The sequence below is a fragment of the Ovis aries genome, chromosome 9, assembly GCF_016772045.2.
Source record: "Ovis aries strain OAR_USU_Benz2616 breed Rambouillet chromosome 9, ARS-UI_Ramb_v3.0, whole genome shotgun sequence".
NCBI lineage: Eukaryota > Metazoa > Chordata > Mammalia > Artiodactyla > Bovidae > Ovis > Ovis aries.
Genome location: NC_056062.1, coordinates 47328141 through 47353749, shown reverse-complemented (window position 1 = coordinate 47353749; position 25609 = coordinate 47328141). Strand labels below are relative to the sequence as shown.

Genomic DNA, 25609 nt, shown 5'->3' with positions numbered 1-25609 from the left:
TACACAAACTTTTTCTTTACTAACCAATGAAATGAAAAATAAGCAAACATATCTCTTAAGTGAATAGCTTATTCCATGAGGAAATACTTCATTCTACAATCTCTTTGAACTGGTTTTCCATCAACTTCATCCAGTTTTGTCTCTTCACTTCTGTTTGGGTGAAAAGTCCCATAATAAACAAGAAGAAAAATAATTCCAAGGAGAAGAGAAAGAACTATAGTAATGCTGACAGGTATAAAATAGTCTGCATTAAAAATAGAGAGTGGGTAAAACCAGAACACAATCAATATCCCCAATGTGACCAATACCCTTACAATATAATAACAAGACATTGGGCATTTGGTATTCTGTCCCTTAATATTAAAAAATGTAAAGATAAGAATGAATCCAACAACAATCCTGTATAGGATTTCCATGCTTGTCGAAACACAAAAATCAGTTTGTTCTTTAAATGCCCAAAATATACCTAAAAGCCAAAGAAATAACAATAGAAGGAAAGCAATCTTAACATTTAAGAATAAAAGAAGCACAACACTCAACATCCAAGATAATAATGTAAACAACTTGTAAAAGAGATATACAAGCTTGGGACAGGGTCCATTAAAGAGGTTTTTATCAGGTAAGGATTTTCTTAAAGCTACTTGATAATCAACAGTCGACCAAGAAACAGCACAGCAAGAGACCACGATGGCTGCATCTACAAAATAAAAAAATTTTTTAAGATGTAGTTATAGGAAGAATAATAGCAATATTATTTATTATATACCATACATGTTTTATCTGTATATACACAGCCACAAACACAAGTCAGGTACTTTGTATATTCATCTCATTTAATCATTTGAAATATATATTAATATTTCTGTACTACATATGAGGGAATTGAGGCTTAGAGAATAAGCCTCAATACATATATTACTTGACCCAAATCACACAGCCAGCAAGTTGCAGAGAGGTGAAATTTGAATTGAAATCTGCACGATTCCAAATTTGGTGTACTTAACCACCATACCAGACTGTGAATAAATTCACTGGACAAATCTTCTTGAGCACCTGGTACAATGCAAACTGCCTACTACAGAAGTTTTCTAAGAGACTAGTTATAGTCCTAGCTTTTCCAGTCTTTTTGACTTTGGCCTTGGACATAAACCTAATTTACTGAGAAATGGCATTCAGGAAAGAAAACAGCAGGAAGACAGGGAAGGAGGTTATAGAGAAATTTTAACATAAGTATGAGGTATTAACAGCTCAGTTTCCCATGTCTTTAAGATGATAGATCAAATGAACAAATATGATCTAAAACTTATAAATTTCTATAGGCTTTACGTCTTTAGCCCATTTTTTTATCCCATCAAATAACAGAAAAGCAAGCTAATTACTACTTTGGAAAGACATGTCATTATCCCACCGTCAAAGCTGGGGACCTAAAACTGAAAGCAAAGATAGTAGGGAATTAGAAGGAAGTAATTTAGAGTATAATACAGAATGCTCATCATTCCCATTTAAACTCATTGGAGGTCAATATATTAGAAAAGAAAGGCAGATTTAAGACAAACCTATCTATTGAAGCGGATTGTAAATGACTTTGTCCACTCTTCTGGTTTTAGCATATAGCATTCTGGACTGCCCTAATTAGTTGGACTTTTGCTTCTTCTTTAATTCAAAAATATGAATTAAAACATCATTTCCCCTAAATTGCCCTTCAGTTCAGTTCAGTCACTCAGTCGTGTCCGACTCTCTGTGACCCCATGAATCGCAGCACGCCAGGCCTTCCTGTCCGTCACCAACTCCCGGAGTTCACTCAAACTGCCCTTCTGTGGTGTCTTTTTTATAACTGGTTTTAATTTCTACCAAATCTAGTACATATACTTCATTTTTAAACATCAATAAATGTCATAGAACTTATAGGAAAAAAGCAGTAGGTTGCTCTGCCCCTTCTCACTTCTCAGTAGGGACCCTCAGAAAAAAACCACTATCAACTCTTGGCATTTCTTCTCACATTATTGCCCTATTTCTAAATAAAACACATACTATGCTGTTTTTTAAATTCATCTACTTTAGACACTGCTTATTGATTTAAAAGCTGCTTGGCCAAGTTACTACATTCTACTTATATTTCTTTCCCTTTAAAAAAATTTTTTGTTAAGTATTTTATTAATTTTAAAAAATTCCTCAACTTTACTGAAATATTATTGATATATATGCAAGTTTACAATGTGATGATTTGATATACATATATACACAAAATGATGACCACAACGAGGTTAGCTAATACCTCGTCCCCCCATGACATTTTTGGTGGGTCAACATTACAACTTTCAAGTATACAATGCAATATTTTTAAAACATTTCATTGTTCCTTACTTTGCTTATTATTTCATGACTCATAAATATTTTTTTAGCAAACTCTTCAAATTAATTAAACTCCCCAGATACATCTATTAGCTTTTTTAAAATAATAATATGATCTTTATGGTCAAAGGTAGCTGTTGTCAAGGTTTGCTTTCCTGTCTTCCCAGAACTCGCCTTTACCTTTCTTCACTGTTGATTTTGTTTCCCATTATTTCTTTCTTGCTTCATTCTCATGGTTGGATCAAACATTCTCCAGACATTTCTGAGAAAAACTGTACCTAAGCTGAACTTTTAAGCATGAATTTCTCTAAATGTCTTTATTCTACCCTCCATGTTTGATATACAGTTTCAACAGAAATAGAATTCAAAGTTTAAAAATATTTTCCAATGAAACCTTGAAGTCATTTATCTTTTAAATTCTAATCTCAAGTATTACAGTTAAGAATTTCAAAGCTATTCACTTTCTTTATATTTAAACAATCTTTAGTTTCTTTCAAATCTAAAATCTTTAAGTCTCTGAAATGTTGTAATGATGGGCTTGGTGTGGACCATTTTATCAACTTTTCAATCTAGTAACACATGTCCTTCAGAGATACGCTGCTTTTATTCTTTGAAGGCTTCCCTAGAAATCACAACATGTATACTAAACATATTAAAGTTTAAAATTAATCAAAATTTCTACCTCACAGGAAGATTTATCATGAAGGTAGTGAAGCTTAAATTTCAGGGACCCATGCTGGCCCAGACTCCTTCCAAGCCTGACAAAGCTCTGGCAATGTGTTCACTTTGTCATATACTTTTATAAAATTTGGAAAAATAAGATGTTTTAATTGTAATTGCTTAAATTCCCTGTTTCTACTTCTATTTTCCCTCTTACACATTTTTCCCTAAGTGTACTGAACCAACTGTCATCATTTGGGGGCTCTAGCTAAAGGGAAATTGAGTTGAGAAGAGTTTAGGTTTAGGAGGATTTGTTTATAAGATTTGCTTGGAAAATTATGATGAGTAAGTAACAGATCTAGGATTTTGAAGGAGTTTGCTTTAACTCTTCACTATCCTGCCATCAACAGGTCTTTGATTCCTTAACATTAAGGTATGATGATCTATCCTTGTCCACCTGACGCTATTTGTTTGACATTATTTTCCATTTCCTGCTTACCTACCTGTTTCCAATATACTTTTTCTGCTCATTTTGCTAATCTAATCTGTACATTACAGTTTATCCAAACTGAATTTCCTTGTCTTTGCCAAACCATGCCTTTGTTTATGCATTTCTCTCAGTATGGAATGACTGCCTAATTACATCTATACAGATTCTTTTTAACTTCTTCTGATTCGACATTATTGACACCAGTAGAAAAAAACAAGACTCCCACTATTTACTAAATTAGACATCAACAATAAATTAGTGTTGTCAATTCAAACAGTATTTAAAATCAGTTACTTCATCAAAAAAAAAAATCTTGATATACCCTGATCTTAAACCATATTATTGAATAAATTGGTATAGTTTGTTTCAAATGTGACAATAATCCAAAAATATATATATAACATTATCAATAATTTGTGAAGTTGAAAGAAACTTTTCTAAATTTAAAAATAAAAATTCTGTTAACTGTACTACAAAAAAGATTGAATTTTCCTTTTCTACAGAAATTATAAAATCATTATCAAATCAAAAGCCAATCAGATACTAAAAATTTGTATTAAAGAGCATTAAAATAAGAAAAAGATATTACTTTTATTTCTCTTGTGAAATTTGTGGTATTGGTCAGATTTCTTATCCCTACAATTTGCTATTACTTATTTTTTATATTTTAAAAAATGCTTATTTTCATGCCTTTTATGGCCTGAATTATATTCTTCCAAAATTCATATGTTAAAGCTCTAACCCCCAATGTGACTACACTTTGAGATAGGCCCTTTAGGGAGATAAGTTAGGTTTGGCAAGGTCATAAAGGTGGAGCCTGAATCTAACAGGACTGGTATCCTTGTAAGTAGACAAAGAGACACCAGAGATATCACTTTTTCTCCATACACAGAGGAAAGACATGTGAGGACACAGCAAAAAAGTGGCCATCTGCAACCCAAAGAGTCCTCACCAGAAATCAACCCGACTGGGCCCCTTGATCTCATATTTCTAGTATCCAGAACTATGAGAAACTGTAGTTCTGTTGGTTAAGCTGCCCAGTCTGTGGTATTGTTATGGCAGCCCAAGCAGATAAAATAATATCTAATTTTGTCTTCCTAATAATATATTATTTTTTTAAAAAACAGGTTCTAATTGTTTAATTTTACACCTTAAAAAGCCCAGATTCATTTCTGCTTTACCTTTCTCCTGAACTGTATAAGGCATTTAAGACAGTTTAACTCCATTCATCTTCTACCTGTCTTGTATTTATTTCTGTCTTGTATTTTCATTCTTTTCCTTAGCCACATAGTATTATTTTTGTTTATGCAGTCAATTTTCATTTAGAAGTGGGTAGCTTCACTTTTACCCTGAGGAGAGGAAGGGTGCCTTCTGGCATGTCAGCTTTACAAGTAGGATTTTCTACTAAATATCCCTCCCTCGTGAGGACCCTGAGTTTTGTCTCCAGTCCTCCGGACTCTGGGAAGCCATCAAAACTGAATCTGCTGTGTATAAGTTTCTGTAAAACTCCTCAGGGTGTAAATACCTTCACAGTCCTCCTCAACCCTGCTGCACTCCCACTTTCATGCATATTTTGGCCTGTTGTATTAGATTATTTTAAGCTTTTACGAAGAATTTTGAAACTATATACCCAATTGTTTCAGATAATTTCAGGAGGAGAATTGATTCAAATAATTTAGCCTTTTGGTGGTGGTGGAACTGATTTGAATAACCCAAGTTTTCCATCTGCTTTCCATCTTCTAAATATTTACTGATATTTCTAGTCTGCTACTCTACTCTACATTCTCTTCATCCTTATGAGTTTTATTGTTTTCACTCCTTTACTTTCCTCTTTAGCATGTTTTCAGGAAGGAATAAAGATAAAAGAATATGTTTAGTTTTCTGAAGTCATTTTATACACAAATTGATTTTTTCTACATTTTGAATTTTTCTTCCTGATTATCAAAACATGGTTACTATAAAAATTTTGAAATTCAGAAAAATATAAAGAAGATGAAATAAGTAAAATCATTCATAATCCCACCACACAGAAGCAGCCACAGTTAACATCAGCAGATCTACCAAAGCACAGCTTGTAAGCTCTAAATGTTGATCTTTAGCTTCAGGGACTATATAATATACAACTATTCTGGGCATCACAAGGAAAAAGAGATCTCATACGCTGTAGGCTCATTTCAATGTTACACTAACAGATATGAAAATATTAGAAAAGACTACATCTAGAGGGAAACTGGGAACAGGAAGACTGTTTAGGGGAATGAACTCATCTCACAAGAAAATCTAGCATAGAAAGAACTCCAAGGGAGAGGAAAATCTGCTACTACTCTGAGGTGAATCCAAGACCACATGGAACCCTCATCATTAATGAAAAGTGCAACTATTTTTAGTAAATAATTAGTTTTTTAACATCTCAAAATAAACACCTATTAAAATATTTTTAATAGAAATATCAAACTGTCCTTTTAAAATGTACATTTAACCATGAGAAAATCTGCTATAAAAGAGCAACATATTGACCAATTTGCAAAACTAACATTTGTTTTGTAGCAGGTGCACTTGTACACAATGATTCTAATTCTAGGAATTTACCCTATGGATAAACTTCACACATGCAGAAGGATGCATGCATAAGATTATTCACTGCAGAATGTTTTTCCAACAGTAAAATATTAGAAACAACCTAAATTAACATAAAGAAGCTTGTCAGATAATTCAGGATACACCTATAATTTGTAAAACTATGCAGATAAGAAAAATAAAATGTCAGCACTCTTTCTGTACCAATATGTTTAGATCTCCAAGACATAGGTTAAGTAAAAAAAAAAAAAAAAAGACAGTTTTCATGTTACCATCCTATGAAAGAAAAAAAGAGAATAAAGATAGGCTCTGAAAAAAATTTTTCTGAAAGAATCATTAAAAAGCTGACAGTAGTTTCATTTTAGGCAAAGAGAAGGAATAGGAAGAAGGGGAGCGAGACAGTACACCTTTAAACATTTTTGATATTTGAACTATGTACTTCTTTTCAAAAATAACAAATAACTCTTTAAAAAATGATAAAAATAAATATAAAACCTGCCAAAGAGTTACACAGTTGACATAAGACATCAGTGGCATCCATCTAACACAAAGAATTAAGAAAGACCTACACTGAGTGAAATTTGCTTGACCATGTTCCAGAAAGATGTAGAGCTGAAGAGCAAGTTGTGGGCAACCTTCCAGGTAGGTCTCAAACAGCCTTAGCATGCTCAAATCTGTCACCCTATCATTAATCTCTTTTTCCACGAAGTTTTCAGTTTTGCTGCTATACTTGAAAGCCACTTGATAACCTTGTTTCAAGGCAAACCAATACCTGTAAAGTAAACATGAACATTTATCTTCAGTAACAGATTCTTCATGTATGTTCATATACGTAATAATTCTGAAAAAAAAATGTGCTTAAGTTTAGAATTTTCCCACAAACTTTATCTGCTACAATTGTGTAAACATTTCACAGTAGTATTGAGATTCAAGACTCCACAATTTTTATTGGATGTTTGATGTGTCAGTGCGTGCTAGCACTGTTAAGCATACATGATCTTATTTCATCTTCAAAATAATTATGAGACATGAGTAGGTATTATTCCCAATTAACAGTTGGGAAAAGTAAGACTGAGAACTAGAATGATATGCTGAAAGATACACAGAGTGTCAGGAGCAGACCTAGAGTCCAAACCTTTATGATTCCTAGTCCTAACCACTACTTTCTGAAAGACAAACTGCAATGTCCACTTCATGCATTTATCTTAACTATAAGACAGATATTAATACATGCCCTTACGAATATGTCAAGGTTGAAGATAAGACTGAATCTTCTTTCAATTTAATCTAGCAAATAATTACTTGACCCTTGAACAACATGGGGGTTAGGGACACCAAGCCTGTGTGCAGTTGAAAATTTCATGCATAATCGATAGTTGGTAGTTGGCCCTCTGTGTCCTCAGTTCCATATCCATGGACTGGGTAGTACTGTAATATTTACTACTGAAAAGATCTGCATATAAGTGAACCCACACAGTTCAAACCCATGTTATTCAAGGGTCATCTGTACTCCATAATCTACAAAGTATTAGTCTCTGTGACCATCAGCATCCTGAAAAATATATAAAACTTCAAAGACTCCTAAAACATCCTTGCTCAGGCTCTTCTTTACAAGGAATTTTTAAAATTAACATGAGTTATCATCATTCAAGTAAAATTAATGACAAAAATAATCGAAACAATTATTTTTAAAATAGCCGAGGGTAGAAATAAGACAATCAGGATTCTAGCCCAAAGCTTATCAAAATTCTTTATTTATACCTCAGTTTCCTCATATATAAAGTTACAACAGTGATATATATCCTGCTTCAACCTGCTCTCTCTGTCAATGTTTCCTATTTCAGTAAATGGCACTAATATTCATCATGTTGCTCAGAACAAAATGTGGGAATAATTTCCAATTTCTTTCTAACACCCTATAAAAATTCCCCAGCAGGTTCTCTTGGTTCTTAGCTCAAACTCCAAATATATCCAAATCTAAACACATCTTATCACTTCCACTGCCTCCATCCTAGTTTAAGCAGCCAATGTCTCTGGCCTGGATTACTTCAATAGCCTCATAACTGGTCTCTCTGATTCTACTCTTGTTCCCTATACAGCATCTAGGTTGAACCTGTTAACCATATTTCAGATGCTATCCCTTCAGTCAAAATGTTCTAATGCTTTCCATAATATTTAGAATAAAACACAAAGTCTTTACCCCATCTTACAAGGGCCCCTGTAATCTGACTCCCACACATACTATAACACTGCCTTTCCCTTTCAAGTCTCCCACACTTCCAGGGTACTATTCGTGCTGTTTTTTCCAACTTAAAGGCCTTGGTCTTTGCTACTCCCTCTTCCTGGAACTCTTCTAAACCCCAGAGATTTTACAGGCTTGCTGCTTAACTTCATTCAGGCTTCTATTCAAATGCCATGTCCTTACTGATATGTTTCCAGATCACACCATCCATCATATTCTCTTTATCCTATTATTTTTCTTTATTACCACTTGACGCATTATATGTTTTTATTTGTACCTTCTCACAAGAATGAGATCTGCATGAAAGCAGGGACTTTGTTTTGTTCATTGGCATATCCTAAGCAACTAGAACAGTCCTGGGACATAGCAGGCTCTCAGAAAATATTTGCTGAAGGAATGAACAAATGAAAAACTCATGACAATTTTTCCATAAAGAGACAGTAGATATGAAAAGGCTTTGAAAAGTTGAAAGATATAAACATAAGATATTCTGATTGTAAACATGATATATACATATATGAATATGCAAGGATTTTTTACCTAGCAAATAAAAGTATATTTTTATCATAAGAGTTTTGGAATAACATAGTCCATTATATTCCATGTGGACAAGATGCCAGGGTAGAGGGTCTACAAAAATGATGAAGACATGACCTCCACTTTCAATGACCTTACAGCCTAGTATGAGGATCAAGCCTATAAACTGCTAGCTGCAATAAGAGTCAGAAGAAATAACAACTCAACAGAAATATAAATACTATTGATACATTATAAAAGCACAGGAAAAAATGATTAACACTGTCCAGGATTTACAGGCCAGATTCATAAGATAATTTGTGTTTGAGTTTTTTCTGGGTATCTGGCACAATAAGGAGTTCCTGTATGTATATTATGTAAGACTAATAAGCAATACAGTATGCGGTTCCTATTCTTAAAGGTATCGATCCTTTCAAAGCAAGAGGATAAATACCACTTACTGAAAAACTTGAAAAACACACAAAAATTATAGGTACATGCTCAGAGCAAATTAATATAGGCAGCAGAGTGGGAGAGCTAGCAGAGTACAGTGTTTAACAGTAATTACTCCAAAAAACTCAGGAGACTTAGATTCAAATCCTTGCTCCAATACTTCCTAGTAATGTTTTAGTTTCCTCATCTGAAAAAGGGAGTAATCATCATACCTACCTCATTGGGTTGATATGAGGATTAAAGGAACTAACATATGTAAAATGCTTAGACCAGTAACTGGCACATGTCAAGTGCTATGTCAATGCCTGTTAAAATAAACAAACAAACAAAAAAAACAGATGAGGCTGTTCACAGATGTGCACATTAATATTTCCAGGGACTTTAGGGAAGTCCAAATCTGTAGCACTTAGTGGCAAATGTATACAAAGTTCTGCTTATCTAAGGATAATTTCATGCAAAGGGGAGTATGAATATAATTTTTTAATCAACAGGATATTGTTTCAGTTTTATGGGATAAATGATGAAGAGGCCAAAGAAAAATAAACAGAAGGAGCTTTCTTGGCATATTTTATCACAATGTATTATTTTATTTGAGATAAAGAGGCAATAGCTTCTAGTAATGATAGATTCCTTTGCATCAAGCTCACCCTCCTTCTGATGACAATGATAAATTATAGACAAAAATGTTAAAGATAACAAGGCACTAAAGAGCAACCAAAAGCAGGAAGAAGCATGAGGTCACTTAACCCTTGAGAAAAGGGAACCATACTACATGAGAAGCACATGTGGCTTTTCCTCTAACAGCATCGCACAGTCGAAATGGCACAAAGCAGACACAGTTCAAGCAGAAAGTCAAATTATTATTGGCTCAAAGAGTCAGAGGACTGAGGCTGAATCTGCCAGAGTGGTTAGAAATTAATAGGGACCTCAGAAAAGAGGGAGCCACAGAGTAAAAGAAACCCCAAATCTCTATATACTCTTCTTAAATCCCCAGTCAAACCCTTACTATGTATATGTAGGGTGAGACTCCAAGGAACTGAGGAACAATGTCTAAATAGGACCTGGGCAGAGATTTCAGCAGCTACCATAAGGAAGAGTCTGGAGTCTGCAATCCATCAAATTCAAGGAGCTTGGTAAATACTTCAGGCATCCTATTGAAACCCCAAAAGAGCCATGTTTTAGAATTAAAGACCATATTTCAGGTCTGTGAGACTCTCCTTAGGACTAAGGACAAAAGCAAAACAGACATTCCCTAATAAAGCTTAAACCAAGCCTCTGTAATACATCAAGGTAATTTACCAATAATTTAGCTATTTGCTTTCTCTTCAATGGAAGATAACAGAAATTACAGTCACTACAAGGTATCAATCACAATGCCCATTACACAATTAAAAAATTACTTGAGTAAATTTACTTAATGCAAATTAAGAGTAAATATAACTTATGCTAAAGGAGAAAACCAGGTAATAGAAACATATCAATTAATAGAAACATACCCACAGATGACCCAGATACTGCAATTAGCAAACAAAACACAGAGAGAAAAAATTAGGAAAAAAACTAACAGAACCTCATAACAAAGGTGTAATTGACGTCACAAAAGAAACAGAGAAAATGGGACAGGAAAAAAATGAAACTTGACAACACACTGGCCAAAAATATTTTCCAAAGTTGATTAAAAACAACATAAAGCTCAATAAACACAAACAGAAAACATAAAAAGAAAACAATATGTAGGCCCAGAAAACAGCTATATCAATAATTGCAATAATATATGAAATGGAAATAGATTAAATTCTTCAATTAATAAAAGACTGTCAAGCTGGATAAAAAAATTAAGATTCAACTCTATGTGATTTGGAAGAGACTCTCTTTATACATCTTGAGCTTCCCTGGTGGCTCAGAGGGTAAAAAGGCATCTGCCTGCAATGCGAGAGAGCCGGGTTGGATCCCTTGGTTGGGAAGATCCCCTGGAGAAGGAAATGGCAACCCATTCCAGTATTATTGCCTGGAAAACTCCATGGACTGAGGAGCCTGGTAGGCTATACTCCAGGGAGCAGCAAAGAGTCAGACATGACTTCACTTTCACTTTCACTCTTTATACATAAAGATACAGACAGCTTGAAGGGCAATCACAAAAAATAGTTAGTACAGTGGCACCCCACTCCAGTACTTTTGCCTGGAAAATCCCATGGATAGAGGAACCTGGTAGGCTGCAGTCCATGGGGTCGCTAAGAGTCAGACATGACTGAGCGACTTCACTTTCACTTTTCACTTTCATGCATTGGAGAAGGAAATGGCAACCCACTCCAGTGTTCTTGCCTGGAGAATCCCAGGGATGGGGGAGCCTGGTGGGCTGCCATCTATGGGATCGCACAGAGTTGGACACAACTGAAGCGACTTAGCAGTAGCATGGCTATATCAGTACACCAGACAAAATAGATTTCAAATCAAAGAGCATTTACAGAGATAAAGAGGATCATGTCATAATGATATAAGAATCAATTTTTCCGAACACATCTGAATGTACCTAATAATAGAGTTTTAAGACACATGAAGCAAAAACTGTCAAAAGTACAAGAAGAAAAAGATAAATCCACTATCTTAGAGCATTTTAACACTCATCTCTCAGTAAATGAAAGAAAAGACAGGCCAAAAGAAAAAAATCAGTGAGAATATAGACGACTTTAATGACATTATCAACATACTGCCCTAATTTACATTTATAGACCACTATACTCAATGAGGGGCTTCCCAGGTGGCTCACAGTGGTAAAGAATCCACACATAGTGAAGAAGTGTTCAATGTCTTGGTCAGGAAGATCTACTGGAGAAGGAAATGGCAACCCGCTCCAGTATTCTTGCCTGGGAAATCCCACTGACAGAGGAGCCTGGTGGGCTACAGCCCATGGGATCTCAAAAAGTTGGACACTCAACAAAGGCAAGTTACAAATAATTTTCAAATGCCCATGGAATATTCACCAAGTTAGACTCTGTGCTGGGAAATGAAATAAGTCAGTTAATTAAAGAAGACTGTAATCACACAAATTATGTTTTCTGATCAAAATAAAATTGAGTGAGAAATCAACAACAATAACATATCTAGGAAAATCCACACATATTTAGGGATTGAAGGGCCCAGACTCTCAAGTTTCATATATATTGCACCCTAGGAAATTTGAACATTACCAGATGACCTCTCTCTAAAGAGCTTTAAATAGAAGAATAGGTAAGGAAAAACTGTTCAACTATTTAATGCCCATTTAGGAAACTTCGGGCTTTCCTGATAGCTCAGCTAGTAAAGAACCCACCTGCAATGCAGGAGACCCTGGTTCAATTCCTGGGACAGGAAGATCCGCTAGCGAAGGGATAGGCTACCCACTCCAGCATTCTCAGGCTTCCCCTGTGGCTCAGCTGGTAAAGAATCTGCCTTCAATGTGGGAGACCTGGGTTCAATTCCTGGGTTGGGAAGATCCCCTGGAGAAGGGAAAGGCTACCCACTGCAGTATTCTGGCCTGGAGAATTCCATGGTCTCTATAGTCTATGGGGTCACAAAGAGTCTGACACAATTGAAGGACTTTCACTTTCACACTTTAAGAAACCCCTTAAAAAAGGGCCTAGGGACCTATGGAGGAATTGAAACTCTTCTCCCATTGTACTCTCTTTCACACAAATTGAACTTTTCTACCAGCTATTTTAAAACAGCAATAATAACTTCCATATTGTAAATAAAGCAAATTCCTTTCATATATCCATCAAAGGAAAAAGTCTCCTTTGGCAAAGACAAAGGTATTATCACAAGTCATACATAAACTAGAAATACAAAAGTGTCATATAATTTATATTCTGAAAAATGTATTGTTCTACTCCATAGACCACTAAGCAGTAAGAACACACTTAATAGCAAAACACTTATACAGAATAAATAATTTATGTTGACATCCTTGTCTTTCATCTACCAACACAAACTCAATGTATCTATTTTGTAGGGAAATGAATCTGTAGTTTAGTATATCTCATGTTTTTGCATACTTAGTTTAAACAAATGCTTGGATAATTTGGCCACTTTTAAGAACTGCTTTAATTTTTGCTTAATCCTCACTATTCATGTCTGTTTGGGGCCACTTCCTGCACCAAGAAAACAAAGAAAAAGAGACAAAAAGAGGAAAATGTTTATTTATCAAGTATCTGTTTAACAGTAATAGCAAACCTACTTCAGTTTTTCCTTTTCTTCTTAATTATTTTAATAGGTAAAATATTCACATAAATCAAAAATCAAAAGAAGTTACTAACTTTTTGAAAATACTGACAGGGAGGCCTGGCATGCTGCAATTCATGGGGTCACAAAGAATCGGGCACGACTGAGCAACTGAACTGAACTGAACTGAACTGATCCCACTCCTATGACCTAACTACCCAGTCTTCACCCTCCCTCATGACCATAACAATTCATGGTTACTAGTTTCATGTATACCCTTTCCAGAGTTTCTTTCAGTTCAGTTCAGTTCAGTCGCTCAGTCGAGTATGACACTTTGCGACCCCATGAATCGCAGCATGCCAGGCCTCCCTGTCCATCACCAACTCCCGGAGTTCACGCAAACACATCCATCAAGTTGATGATGCCATCCAGCCATCTTATCCTCTGTCTTCCCCTTCTCCGCCTGCCCCCAATCCCTCCCAGCATCAGTGTCTTTTCCAATGAGTCAACTCTTCGCATGAGGTGGCCAAAGTATTGGAGTTTCAGCTTTAGCATCAGTCCTTCCGAAGAACACCCAGGACTGATCTCCTTTAGAATGGACTGGTTGGATCTCCTTGCAGTCCAAGGGACTTTCAAGAGTCTTCTCCAACACCACAGTTCAAAAGCATCAATTCTTCGGTGCTCAGCTTTCTTCACAGTCCAACTCTCATGTCCATACATGACTACTGGAAAAACCATAGCCTTGACTAGATGGACCTTTGTTTGCAAAGTAATGTCTCTGCTTTTGAATATGCTGTCTAGGTTGGTCAAGGAGTAAGCGTCTTGGAAACTTTGCTTCCAAGGAGTAAGCGTCTTTTAATTTCATGGCTGCAATCACCATCTGCAGTGATTTTGGAGCCCCCCAAAATAAAGTCTGACACTGTTTCCACTGTTTCCCCATCTAGTTCCCATGAAGTGATGGGACCAGATGCCACAATCTTCATTTTCTGAATGTCGAGCTTTAAGCCAATGTTTTCACTCTCCTCTTTCACTTTCATCAAGAGGCTTTTTAGTTCCTCTTCACTTTCTGCCATAAGGGTGGTGTCATCTGCACATCTGAGGTTATTGATATTTCTTCCAGCAATCTTGATTCCAGTTTGTGCTTCTTCCAGCCCAGCGTTTCTCATAATGTACTCTGCATAGAAGTTAAATAAGCAGGATGACAATATACAGCCTTGCCATACTCCTTTTCCTATTTGGAACCAGTCTGCTGTTCCATGTCCAGTTCTAACTGTTGCTTCCTGACCTGCATATAGGTTTCTCAAGAGGCAGGTCAGGTGCTCTGGTATTTCCATGTCTTGAAGAATTGTCCACAGTTTATTGTGATCCACACAGTCAAAGGCTTTGGCATAGTCAATAAAGCAGAAATAGATGTTTTTCTGGAACTCTCTTGCTTTTTCCATGATCCAGCAGATGTTGGCAATTTGATCTCTGGTTCCTCTGCCTTTTCTAAAACCAGCTTGAACATCTGGAAGTTCACGGTTCACATATTGCTGAAGGCTGGCTTGGAGAATTTTGAGCATTACTTTACTAGCATGTGAGATGAGTGCAATTGTGTGGTAGTTTGAGCATTCTTTGGCATTGCCTTTCTTTGGGATTGGAATGAAAACTGACCTTTTCTAGTCCTGTGACCACTGCTGAGTTTCCAAATTTGCTAGTGTATTGAGTGCAGCACTTTCACAGCATCATCTTTCAGGATTTGAAATAGCTCAACTGGAATTCCATCACCTCCACTAGCTTTGTTCATAGTGATGCTTTCTAAGGCCCATTTGACTTCACATTCCAGGATGTCTGGCTCTAGGTGAATGATCACACCATCGTGATTATCTTGGTCATGAAGATCTTTTTTTCATTGTGAAGAGTTTCTTTATGCATATTCAAGCACATGTAAATATGCCTTTTTACCACCTTTTAAAAATAGACTGTATTATATCATACCTGTTGTCTACACCCTGTCTTTTCACTTAAAAGTACATCCTGGAGATCTTGCCATTCCAGTATATAAAGTATTTTATCATTCTTTGTAATAATTATTGTAGTATGACATTGCATAGATATATAAATTCTACCAACAGCTTGTTTCCAGTATGTTGCTGTCATAAACAATACTACAACTGAAAAGCTATGCATATGTCATTTTACATGTATGCAGGCATGATAGATTCCCAGAAGAGGAACCTCTGGCCTAAAGATATGTGCACCTGAAATATGCTCAAACTGTTTATGAACTGGTATGGATTGTATCAATCCATACTCCCATCAACAAAGTAGAAGAATACCTATTTTCCCATACTTTACCATGACAGTGTATTATCACTTGGATTTTCACCAATCTGGTAGGTAAAGTATCTCAGTGAAGTTTTAATTGGCAGTTTTTAAATTATGAATGAGGTATAGTATCCTTCAGACAACTTAAGAGCCATTTGCATTTCCTCTTCTCAAAAATATCCTCATTCTTTTCCCCATTTTTCAACCGGGAGGATGACCTCTTTCTCTTTGACTTCAGAAGCTCATTAAATATGAAAAGATTAGGTCTTTTTCTATTAAAAATTATAAATATTTTCCCCTATGAAAACTGTTTTCCTTTTTGCTTTGCTTTTGTTTGTTGGGATATTTTTATTTATTGTGTGCAATTTTTATTGTCAAATCTATAATTTTTATAGCTTGGGGATTTTGAGTTATGGTTAGAAAGCCTCTCCATTTCAAGGCTGAAAGGAATTTTCCTATGTTTTCTAATAGTACATTTCTTGCATTAAATATTTGAGTCATTTGAAATTTATCCTGATGTCTGGTATTTTACCTAGCTGTATAGTCTATAATATGCAACCTGAAATTATCCCAACTCTAAAGTGAATCAAAACTTTTACTGTTCTTATGTTGCATATACTGGTTATTACTTCCTCTTATTTCCATTCTAGTCAATTTCTACAACCTGTGGTCTATTCATTTAAATGGCAAATGGGAAAAAAATCTGTTTTCTTGTCCTTGTGGTTTGGGTTTGGTGTTGCGGGTTGCAGGTGGGTGGTGCTTAGTGTCTCTCTGGAAACAAAACTCTTCCAGTTTATGCTTTCAGATTTTCTTCTGATTAGGAGTTAGCGCCCATGTCCTGTCATATCAAAGACTGAGAAACTGAAGACATAAACTGCAACATTTTAAAACTCTCCCAATACTCTACCCTTCTCTATGTTTCTACCAATATATTTCTAAAGATTTCACCTTCATTACAGAACAGGCTAAACTTTTTTCAAGATCACATACCATGCTAGAGCATAAGCTAAGTATGACCTTTGTGTGAAGGTCCACTTATAATTTACTTATTTTTCCAAATGACTATCTACTTATTCCAGCATCTCTAATTACTAAGCATAAAAATCAGTAAGAATGTAGAATCTCTGTTACATGTACAAGGGAATTCCCATAAAACTATCAGCTGCCTTTTTCATAGAAATTCTACAGACCAGAAGGCAGTGGCACCATGTAGTCAAAGCGATGAAAGTAAAAAAACCTATAAGCAAGAATACTCTACTCGGCAAGGATATCATTCAGATTTGAAGGAGAGATATAAAATTTTACAGACAAGCAAAAGCTAAAAGAGTTTAGAACCAGTAGGCCAGCTTTATAAAAAATGTTAAGGAAGCTTCCCTAAGCAGAAAAGAGACCACCACTAGAAATATGAAAATTATGAAAGGAAGAATCTCATTGGTAAAGGCAAATATACAGTAGGGGTAGTAAATCAACCACTCATAAAGCTAATAGGAAGGTTAAAAGACAAAAGGAGTAAAATCATCTATATCCATAATAAGTATCTAAGGAACACAAAAAAACAAAAAGATATAAAGTAAGTGAAGTCGCTCAGTCATGTCCAACTCTTTGCGACCCTGTGGACTTTAGCCTACCAGGCTCCTCTGTCCCTGGGATTCTCCAGGCAAGAATACTGGAGTGGGTTGCCATTTCCTTCTCCAGGGGGTCTTCCTGACCCAGGGATCGAACCCAGGTCTCCCACATTGGAAGCAGACGCTTTAACCTCTGAGCCACCAGGGAAGCCTTAAAAGATATAAAATATGAAATCAAAAACAGTAAATATGAGTGGTGGGAAGCAAAAGTGCATGGTTGTTACAAACTGTTAGAACTTAAAACATCATCAACTTAAAATAATCACATATCAGTATGATAAACAGATTGTTGACTTCCCTGGTGGCTCAGGCAGTAAAAGCGTCTGCCTGCAATGCAGGAGACCAGGGTTCGATCCCTGGGTCAGGAAGATCCCCTGGAGAAGGAAATGGCAACCCACTCTAGTACTTTTGCCTGGAAAATCCCATGGACAGAGGAGCCTGGTGGGCTACAGTCCATGGGGTCACAAAGAATTGGACTGTACTGAGCGACTTCACTTTCACATGGTAATAACAAAACAAATATTTATAATAGATACACAAAAGAAGGGAAAGAAACCAAATCATAACACCAAAGACAGTCATCAAATCACAAAGGAAGAGAGCAAAAGAAGAAAAAAACGAAAAAGAACTGCAACAGTTAACAAAATGGCAATAAGACATATCTAACAATAATTACTTTCAATGTAAATTGACTGAATGCTCCAGTCAAAAGACACAGAGTAGCTGAATGGACACGAAAACAAGACCTGTATATGCTACCTACCTTCAGAGCTAAAGACATATAGACTGAAAGAGAAAGTATAGGAAAAAGTATTACATGCAAATGGAAATCACAAGAAAGCTGAGGTAGTTATACTTATATCAGGCAAGACAGACTTTAAAATAAAGACTGTATGTAACAAGAGACAAAAAAAGACTTACATAATGATAAGGGGATCAGTCAAAGAAGAAGATATAACAATTGTAAATATATAAATACACAACATAGGAGCATCTAAATGCATAAAGCAAATATTAACAGACATAAAGAGAGAAACTGACATAGTGGACCTTGACATCCCATTTACATCAGGGGAGAGATGTAAGATCCAGATAAGAAAACACTGATCTTAAGTGACATTAAACCAGATGGACTTAAGAGATTATATATTGACCATTCCATCCAAAAGCGGCAAGATACACACTCTTTTCAAGTGCACATCGAACAGTCTCCAGGATAGATCACATGACAAGCCACAAAAACAAGTTTCAATGAATTTAAGAGTATTGAAATTATATCAAGCATCTTTTCTGACCACAATGGCATAAAACTAGAAATCAACTACAAGAACGCATAAAAAACAAAAATAACATGCTACTAGACAATCAATGGGTCACCGACAAAATCAACGAGGAAATCAAAAAATACCTGAAGACAAGTGAATATGAAAACACAATGATACTAAGTATATGGGACACAGCAAAAGCTGTTCTATGAGAGAAGTTTATAACAATACAGACTTATATTAGGAAACAAAAAAGATCTCAGATAACCAATCTAACAGTAACAATCATGTTGGATATAGCAAGAAAATCTATCTTAAATTTTTTTGGAGTCCAGAAGGAAAAGAGACAGAAATATAGTATAGAAAATGTTAGAAAAGATAATGGCTGAGAATTGTGCAGAACTCATGGAAGCTAATAATTCACAGCATCAAGACAGCAAGCAAATCCCAAGTGAAAGAAATAAAAATAAATTTTTTACATGGATATATCATAAACTGGAGAAACCCAAATATAAGGAGAAAAATCATAAGTGCAACCAGAGGGGAAAGAAAACAAAACCCTTTTAAAGAACAACAGCAAGACTGATCTAATTACTCAATTATGACAATGGAAACAAAAAGACGACAGAACATAACATACAGAGAGAAAATAACTATTTACCTAGAATTCTACTACCACTAACATCTTTCTCAGGAAAGATGACTATTAAAATAGCTCAAATTCAAAACCTAACTGTAACAAAATAGTACATTATCCTTTTAATATTTGTCTTTAATTCTTCTCCTTACCTTTAATACATATATTGCTTTGAACAGAATTAAATCTCTTAAGAAAATGAAAGAAAAGGAGATGTGAAATTAGATATATGGATAATCAGAATTCTCCAAGCTCATTTAGATTCTACTTTCTTTAACCATAAAATAGGTTTTAAACAACTCTATTTTTAAGTTTGTTTTTAGTTCTGAGTGATTCTGTACCCTAGCTAACCACATGGCTACGCAGTAAAAATTTCATCTCATTAAATCAATAATACAAGTTACTTAAAAAAGTAAGTTCTTTCCATCAGAGTTGCAAGTGATAGGCTGTATTTACATAATCAGTTTTAAAATATAAAATAGAGGAGAAAAGATTCACAAGACATAGAAATGAGTCCTTTTCTTTCTCATAAAAATGTGATAATATATTAGAAAAAGCAACTTAATTCGGTAAATTAAAACATTCTATTAATGAACTTGGAAATTCTGACAGTACAATGACTCATGCAAGCATTGCTAGTGAGAAGCAAGTAACCTTTGTCCTACATGCAAATAGAGAAACTTCGTACATTTCACTAACCAGATACAGAAAGTAGCTTCTGTCTGAATCAGAGAATAACAGTAGTAAAGATCAAAAGTATATGCTTACCTTGTAAAAACTCCACCTTGCAAGCAATGAAGTAGAAGAAAACAATGATGACTTTCTCGGCCTGCTTCTTTTAAATCAGCCTTGAACCAAGAATAACTAAAACACTGGACCACAAGTGTTCCAAAGAGCATAAAGCTTACTGTTAAAACACCAAAAACATACTGTCTTTCATGAAAAAATCTGACAGACACCCAGATGTCCACAATTAAATCAGCAACATAGATCATAATGCCAAGGACTGACATCATAAAATTCAACTTAGTATATTTCATTATGAATCACTGTATCTCTTGGTTATTTACCTCCTCCTCTCATACATAAAGAAAAAAACACATATTAGTGCATTCTTTGGTATAGCACTGAATTTTAATTTTCACTCCCTAAATATTTTAAAGAATAAACATTATGAAATTGGAACACTAAAACCAAAGTGACTAATTTTAACTTTCTATTCTAAACCTCTAGTCCAGTTGTTACTAGGCTTTATTCAATCTTGTTTCACAGTGATCTTCATTACAGATGAAAACACCTAAAATAAAACATAAAAATTTCAAAAAATCTTGATTCTAACATTAAAAATCCTAGGCCATGACTTTATCAAAGCCCTACTTTTTCTAAAAATAATATATTACCACTAAATACATTTCTTACAATATATAGCTTTGGGAAAGTAAAGTGTTAGAAATATACTTAATGTTAGGGACCAAACGACGGTCTCTAGGACCTGAGTCATGTTTACCAGAAAGAGACAGGATATGCGCTCATCCTGCCTGGCCAATCATGTAACGCCAGCTACTCCTGTAACTGAGACAAAGAACTGCCTGTATATAAGCCACCATACTCCTTTGTTCGGGGCTCTTGTCGGATTCCCTTGTGTGGGATGAGACTTGGGCCCTAGCACGCTAGAGATAAACTCCCTTCTTGCCCTTGCAGTACCGTGGTGGACTTGCTCTCTCTCTCGGTCAGTTCAGAGATACGGGCTCGGAGCATAACACTTAATAGTTGACAACTTCCTCTCAGACTATTTGCTTTTTAAAAAACATAACGTACTCACAAATATATTTACTAAAGGACTATATATAGTGGCAAAAAATTGGAAATAATCTAAATGTATCAACAAGAAGAATTAAATAATGATAGATTCATAAAGTAAAATATCACAAAGCTACTAAAAATATATTTAACAAAGGTCCAGCAGTTGTGAAAATTCTTAATGTGCTTTGATATAGCAATTCCATCTAAGAATCAAGCCTAGGGAAATATTTACAAACATGCACAAAGGTATATGCTCTTTGCAGAACCTTTTTTAAAACAGCAAAAATTGAAAACAACCCAAATGACAATTGAGAAATCTAATTCAATAAATTATGGTACATTCACACTAAAGAATATACTATGCAGCCTTTAAAAAGAATGAAGTAGCTTCATATAAACTGATTTCACAAGGTCTCCAAGACATATTAAATGAAAGAAGCAAGTACCAGAAGGATAAATATAGCATGTTGCAGTATATACTTTTTTAATATACATGGAGAGGGGAAAGGAGTGGAGTGGGAAACAAGTGCAATTTCAATCTTTTAAATATTCTTTCATATTGTTTGAGTTTTTTACAACAGATATGCACTAATGTGTTTTATAATTTCTTAAAACAAAAACAGTAGTAAATGATACTTCTAAAGAATCTTGATGACTGGAGAAAATATTAATAACAGTTACTACACGCCAGGAATTGACCTATATGTTGCAAATAAAATGTCTTCATATAATTCTTACACCAAACTTAGAAGGTAGATATTACTATTATGAAGCCTATTTTATAAACATGAATGCAATCTGCAGATGACATCTGTTCAACCCAACAGGGATTTCTTTAATTGTACTAATGAATTGCCAAGATTTCATATAAAAATCCAGAGTTTTCACTGCTATCAAAGAACTCAAAGATCTGCTACAGTAGACTATCATTTCTTCATGAGCAGTGGGTACCCACCCTAGACGGCAAAGGCTCTCTCAAGTTCACCACAGTAGCCAGTAACCCCACTTCAGTCATTTCAACAGTGAGGTCTCAGTGCCCATGCAGCTATCTAATAGCTGTATTTCCTTAAACATGTTCTTTTTACCTCCCTATCCCTTATCTTCATTTGAAATATGGAGATAATAATGGTATATATCTCAGAGGGTTGTTGTTAAGGTTAAGAAAGGTTATATATATATATGTATATATATATATATATAAAATTCATACAAGCCTCTAGAAAAGTACATGATACAATTAGAGCTTAATAACTGTTAGTTACCATTATTACTTTGCCTGTCTGCCTGATACCTGTAAGCATCTGAGTTTGCAGTCTTTGACTTCACTTTAAAGAATGTTAAGTGGAAAAAATACTGTTATAATCTCAAAGCTTTGAAAATGTAAAGGAAATAGGACTAGAGAAGTAGGAAAAACGTTAACAGTAGTTTCATCTGGGGAATTAACGGTATTATAGATGATTTGTTCTTCATTCTTTTCTATATTTATGAGCTGAACAGTTTCCCTCAAAATTCATACGCTGACGCACTAACCTTCAAAGTGACTGTTCCTAGAGACAGGCCTTTATAGAGGTAATAAGGTTAAAAGAAGTCACAAGGATGGGTCCCTAACCCAATAGGAGTGGTGTCCTTATAAGAAACGACAGAGCAAGAAAAGAGCCATCTGCAAGCCAAAGAAAGAGGCCTCAACAGAAACCAACCCTCCTGGCACCTCAATGTTGGACTTCCAGTCTCCAGACTATGGGAAAAATTAATTTATATTATTTAATCCACCTATCTGTTGGATTCTGTTAAGGCAGCCTGAGTAGATTAACACCCTATGTATTGGGGAAGATGTTATTTAAAAAAACACACACAATCTAATACTTAGCAGTGTTCCTGTCATTTTAGCACTTGTATGTAATTTCTTTTAAAAGTTTTCAGAATAATATTAAAAGATAGTTCACTGTTCTTACAGTAAAAAAAAAAAAAAACAGTCATTATTGCTACTTTTCCTACCAAGAATGTTGTGGCCAACAGAATGGAAAAAAATTTTTTTAAGTCTAAGTATTTCTCATCTAATAGGGCATGAATTTCCCTGCAGCCAGTTTCTTATCTTAAATGAAAGATGTCATGTCACTTTAAGCATGGAGTTTAGCAGGATAAGACTTCATCAAAAAGTTCTGTTTAATTAAATATTTATACCTATGATGTGCTATTTTAAGCTCTTGAGATGTATCATGTGTAAAAGAAACAAGAATCCCTGCCATTGTGGAACTTACATCCTAGCACAGAAAGATAATCAAATAATAAAAATAAGTAAAATTAGACATCATATTAGAAGGTGATAAGTGCTACAGAAAGAACAGAGCATTTTAAGGGAAATCGGGAGTTGGAGTAGAGGCAGGTGCGTCACAGGTTGTAATTCTAATTAGAATGGTCAGAGCAGGCCTCACTAAGATGGCATCTGAGTAAAGAAATTAGCCATATTGCTATTATATGAGAAAGCTTGCCAGGTGGAAGGAACAGTGAGTTCAGAAGTCTAATGTACTAGATTTTGAGTATGTGGAACAAAATTCCCCAAAATGTTGATGAATTTCTTAACATGAATATATTGGATGTGTTTAATATGTATCCAAGTCCTGTTTAACATCATCTAAAAAAACTGCAATTTCCTAAGCTTCCTATTTAGGAAAAAAAATATTTCCATATATAGTAGAAGAAAACAAAGAGTGAAAGTGAAGCCGCTCATTCGTGTCCGACTCTTTGCAACCCCACAGACAGTAGCCTACCAGGCTCCAGGTCCATGGGATTTTCCAGGCAAGAATACTGAAGTGGGCTGCCATTTCCTTCTCCAAGGGATCTTCCCAACCCAGGGGTCGAACCTGGGTCGAACTCCTGCAATGCAGGAGTGCACTGCAGACAGACGCTTTACTATCTGAACCACTAGGGAAGCCCATAGTAGAAGAATAGATAGTATTCTGATAGACGCTGAGTATTTACTATGTGTGAAATGTTTTACAAACTTTATTTAATTCTCACAAATTTCTGTAAGATTATCATCGGCCCCATTTTACAGATCATAAACTGAGGCTTAGAGATGTTGGTATTTGTGTGAGTTATCTCTAATGAGTAAACTAATTTTAATGTACAGGCATGCCTTGGAGACACTATGAGTTCAGTTCCAGACTGCCACAATAAAGCAAATATCACAATGAAGTGAGTCACACAAAGTTTTTGGTTTCCCTGTGCATACAAAAATTATGTTTAAGCTGTAACTGTAGTCTATTAAGTGTGCTGCTGCTGCTGCTGCTAAGTCGCTTCAGTCGTGGCCAACTCTGTGCGACCCCATAGACGGCAGCCTACCAGGCTCTGCCGTCCCTGGGATTCTCCAGGCAAGAACACATTAATTATGTTTTAAAACTGTATATACTTAAATTTTAAAATTCTTCATTGCTAAAAAAACTCCTAACCATGATCTCAGCCTTCAGCAAGACAAAATCCTTTTGCAGTTGTAAAAGATAACTGATCACCGTGACAAATGTAACAATAATAAAAAAAATTTTGAAGCACTGTGAGAATTACCAAAATTGAACACGGTAACACAAAGAGATCAAATGCTGTTGGGAAAATGGCACTGGTAGACTGGCTCCATGCAGGTTGCCAAAACGTTCAATTTATAAAAACCACAATATCTGAGAAGTGCAATAAAGTGAAGTGCAATAAAACGAGGTAGACCTCCTTGTACACAATTCTTAAACACTCTCCCCACAAATATAGCTTACTTTACCTGGCATGGAAAAGGAAAACTCTAGCCATTTGAATCAAGATTTACAAGATGGGAAAAAATAATTTCTAAGAAACTTAGAAATTGCATTATTGGCAGAATATCAGACTCAATAAACTAATCTGATCTGGCAGCTTTTAAATTCCCAATTTAGTGAAGCAGAACATAATGCCAACTGGAAAGAAAACTACACAGCAAAGTACTTAATAAATATAGCAGCTCTCATAAAAAAGGGCCTGCACTTCCTTCAATAACCACATAGTCGGATAACTTGTATGAAGGATGTTCATATTTATCCCTACAACTGATCACTGTTCCAATACCACCTTATGAGAAATAATGCCAATCTACAAAATTTCACTTCACTTAGAGAATTTGGAACACTGACTTAATAGGCGTTTCAATCCAGTTTCTCATTCAGAGGTCAACCCACCTGTGTGACTATCTGGCTGCCAGCCAAAAAATATAAACTTTGCTCACTGTACAGCTCTCTTCCTCTCTTTGCAATAAAGCAGATACCTGAAGAAGTACAAACCAGCAAATGCTCATTTGTCAATCAAATTTAATACACATAATATACAGACTTACTTGCCACATATAAAAAGACTTCTTTAATTCAAAGTTCCTTCTGGAAAATCTTCATCCTGGGAATTTTTTTTTCTTCCTCACAGAAAATAAGCATTATTAAAGAGTGTGTAAACCTTTAAGATCCAAACCAAAAT

General features: G+C 35.3%; 1 protein-coding gene across 1 annotated transcript; it reads right to left on the bottom strand.

Moving 5' to 3' along the window:
- XKR9 (XK related 9) lies at window positions 1-25609 on the bottom strand. The gene is made up of 4 exons (XM_027973467.2): window positions 25476-25609; window positions 20090-20618; window positions 6649-6851; window positions 1-697 (listed from the first exon to the last, which is right to left on the bottom strand). Exons 2-4 carry the CDS (start codon window positions 20359-20361, stop codon window positions 69-71), a joined length of 1104 nt encoding a protein of 367 aa, XP_027829268.1. The 5' UTR covers window positions 20362-20618; window positions 25476-25609; the 3' UTR covers window positions 1-68.

Coding starts and splice junctions, on each gene's coding strand:
- XKR9 (XM_027973467.2), bottom strand. CDS start 20,361: ATGAAATATACTAAGTTGAATTTTATGATGTCAGTCCTTGGCATTATG. Junction 6,852..20,089: donor CAAGGTGGAGTTTTTACAAG/GTAAGCATATAC, acceptor TTTACTTTACAG/GTATTGGTTTGCCTTGAAAC. Junction 698..6,648: donor TCAAGCAAATTTCACTCAGT/GTAGGTCTTTCT, acceptor TTTATTTTGTAG/ATGCAGCCATCGTGGTCTCT.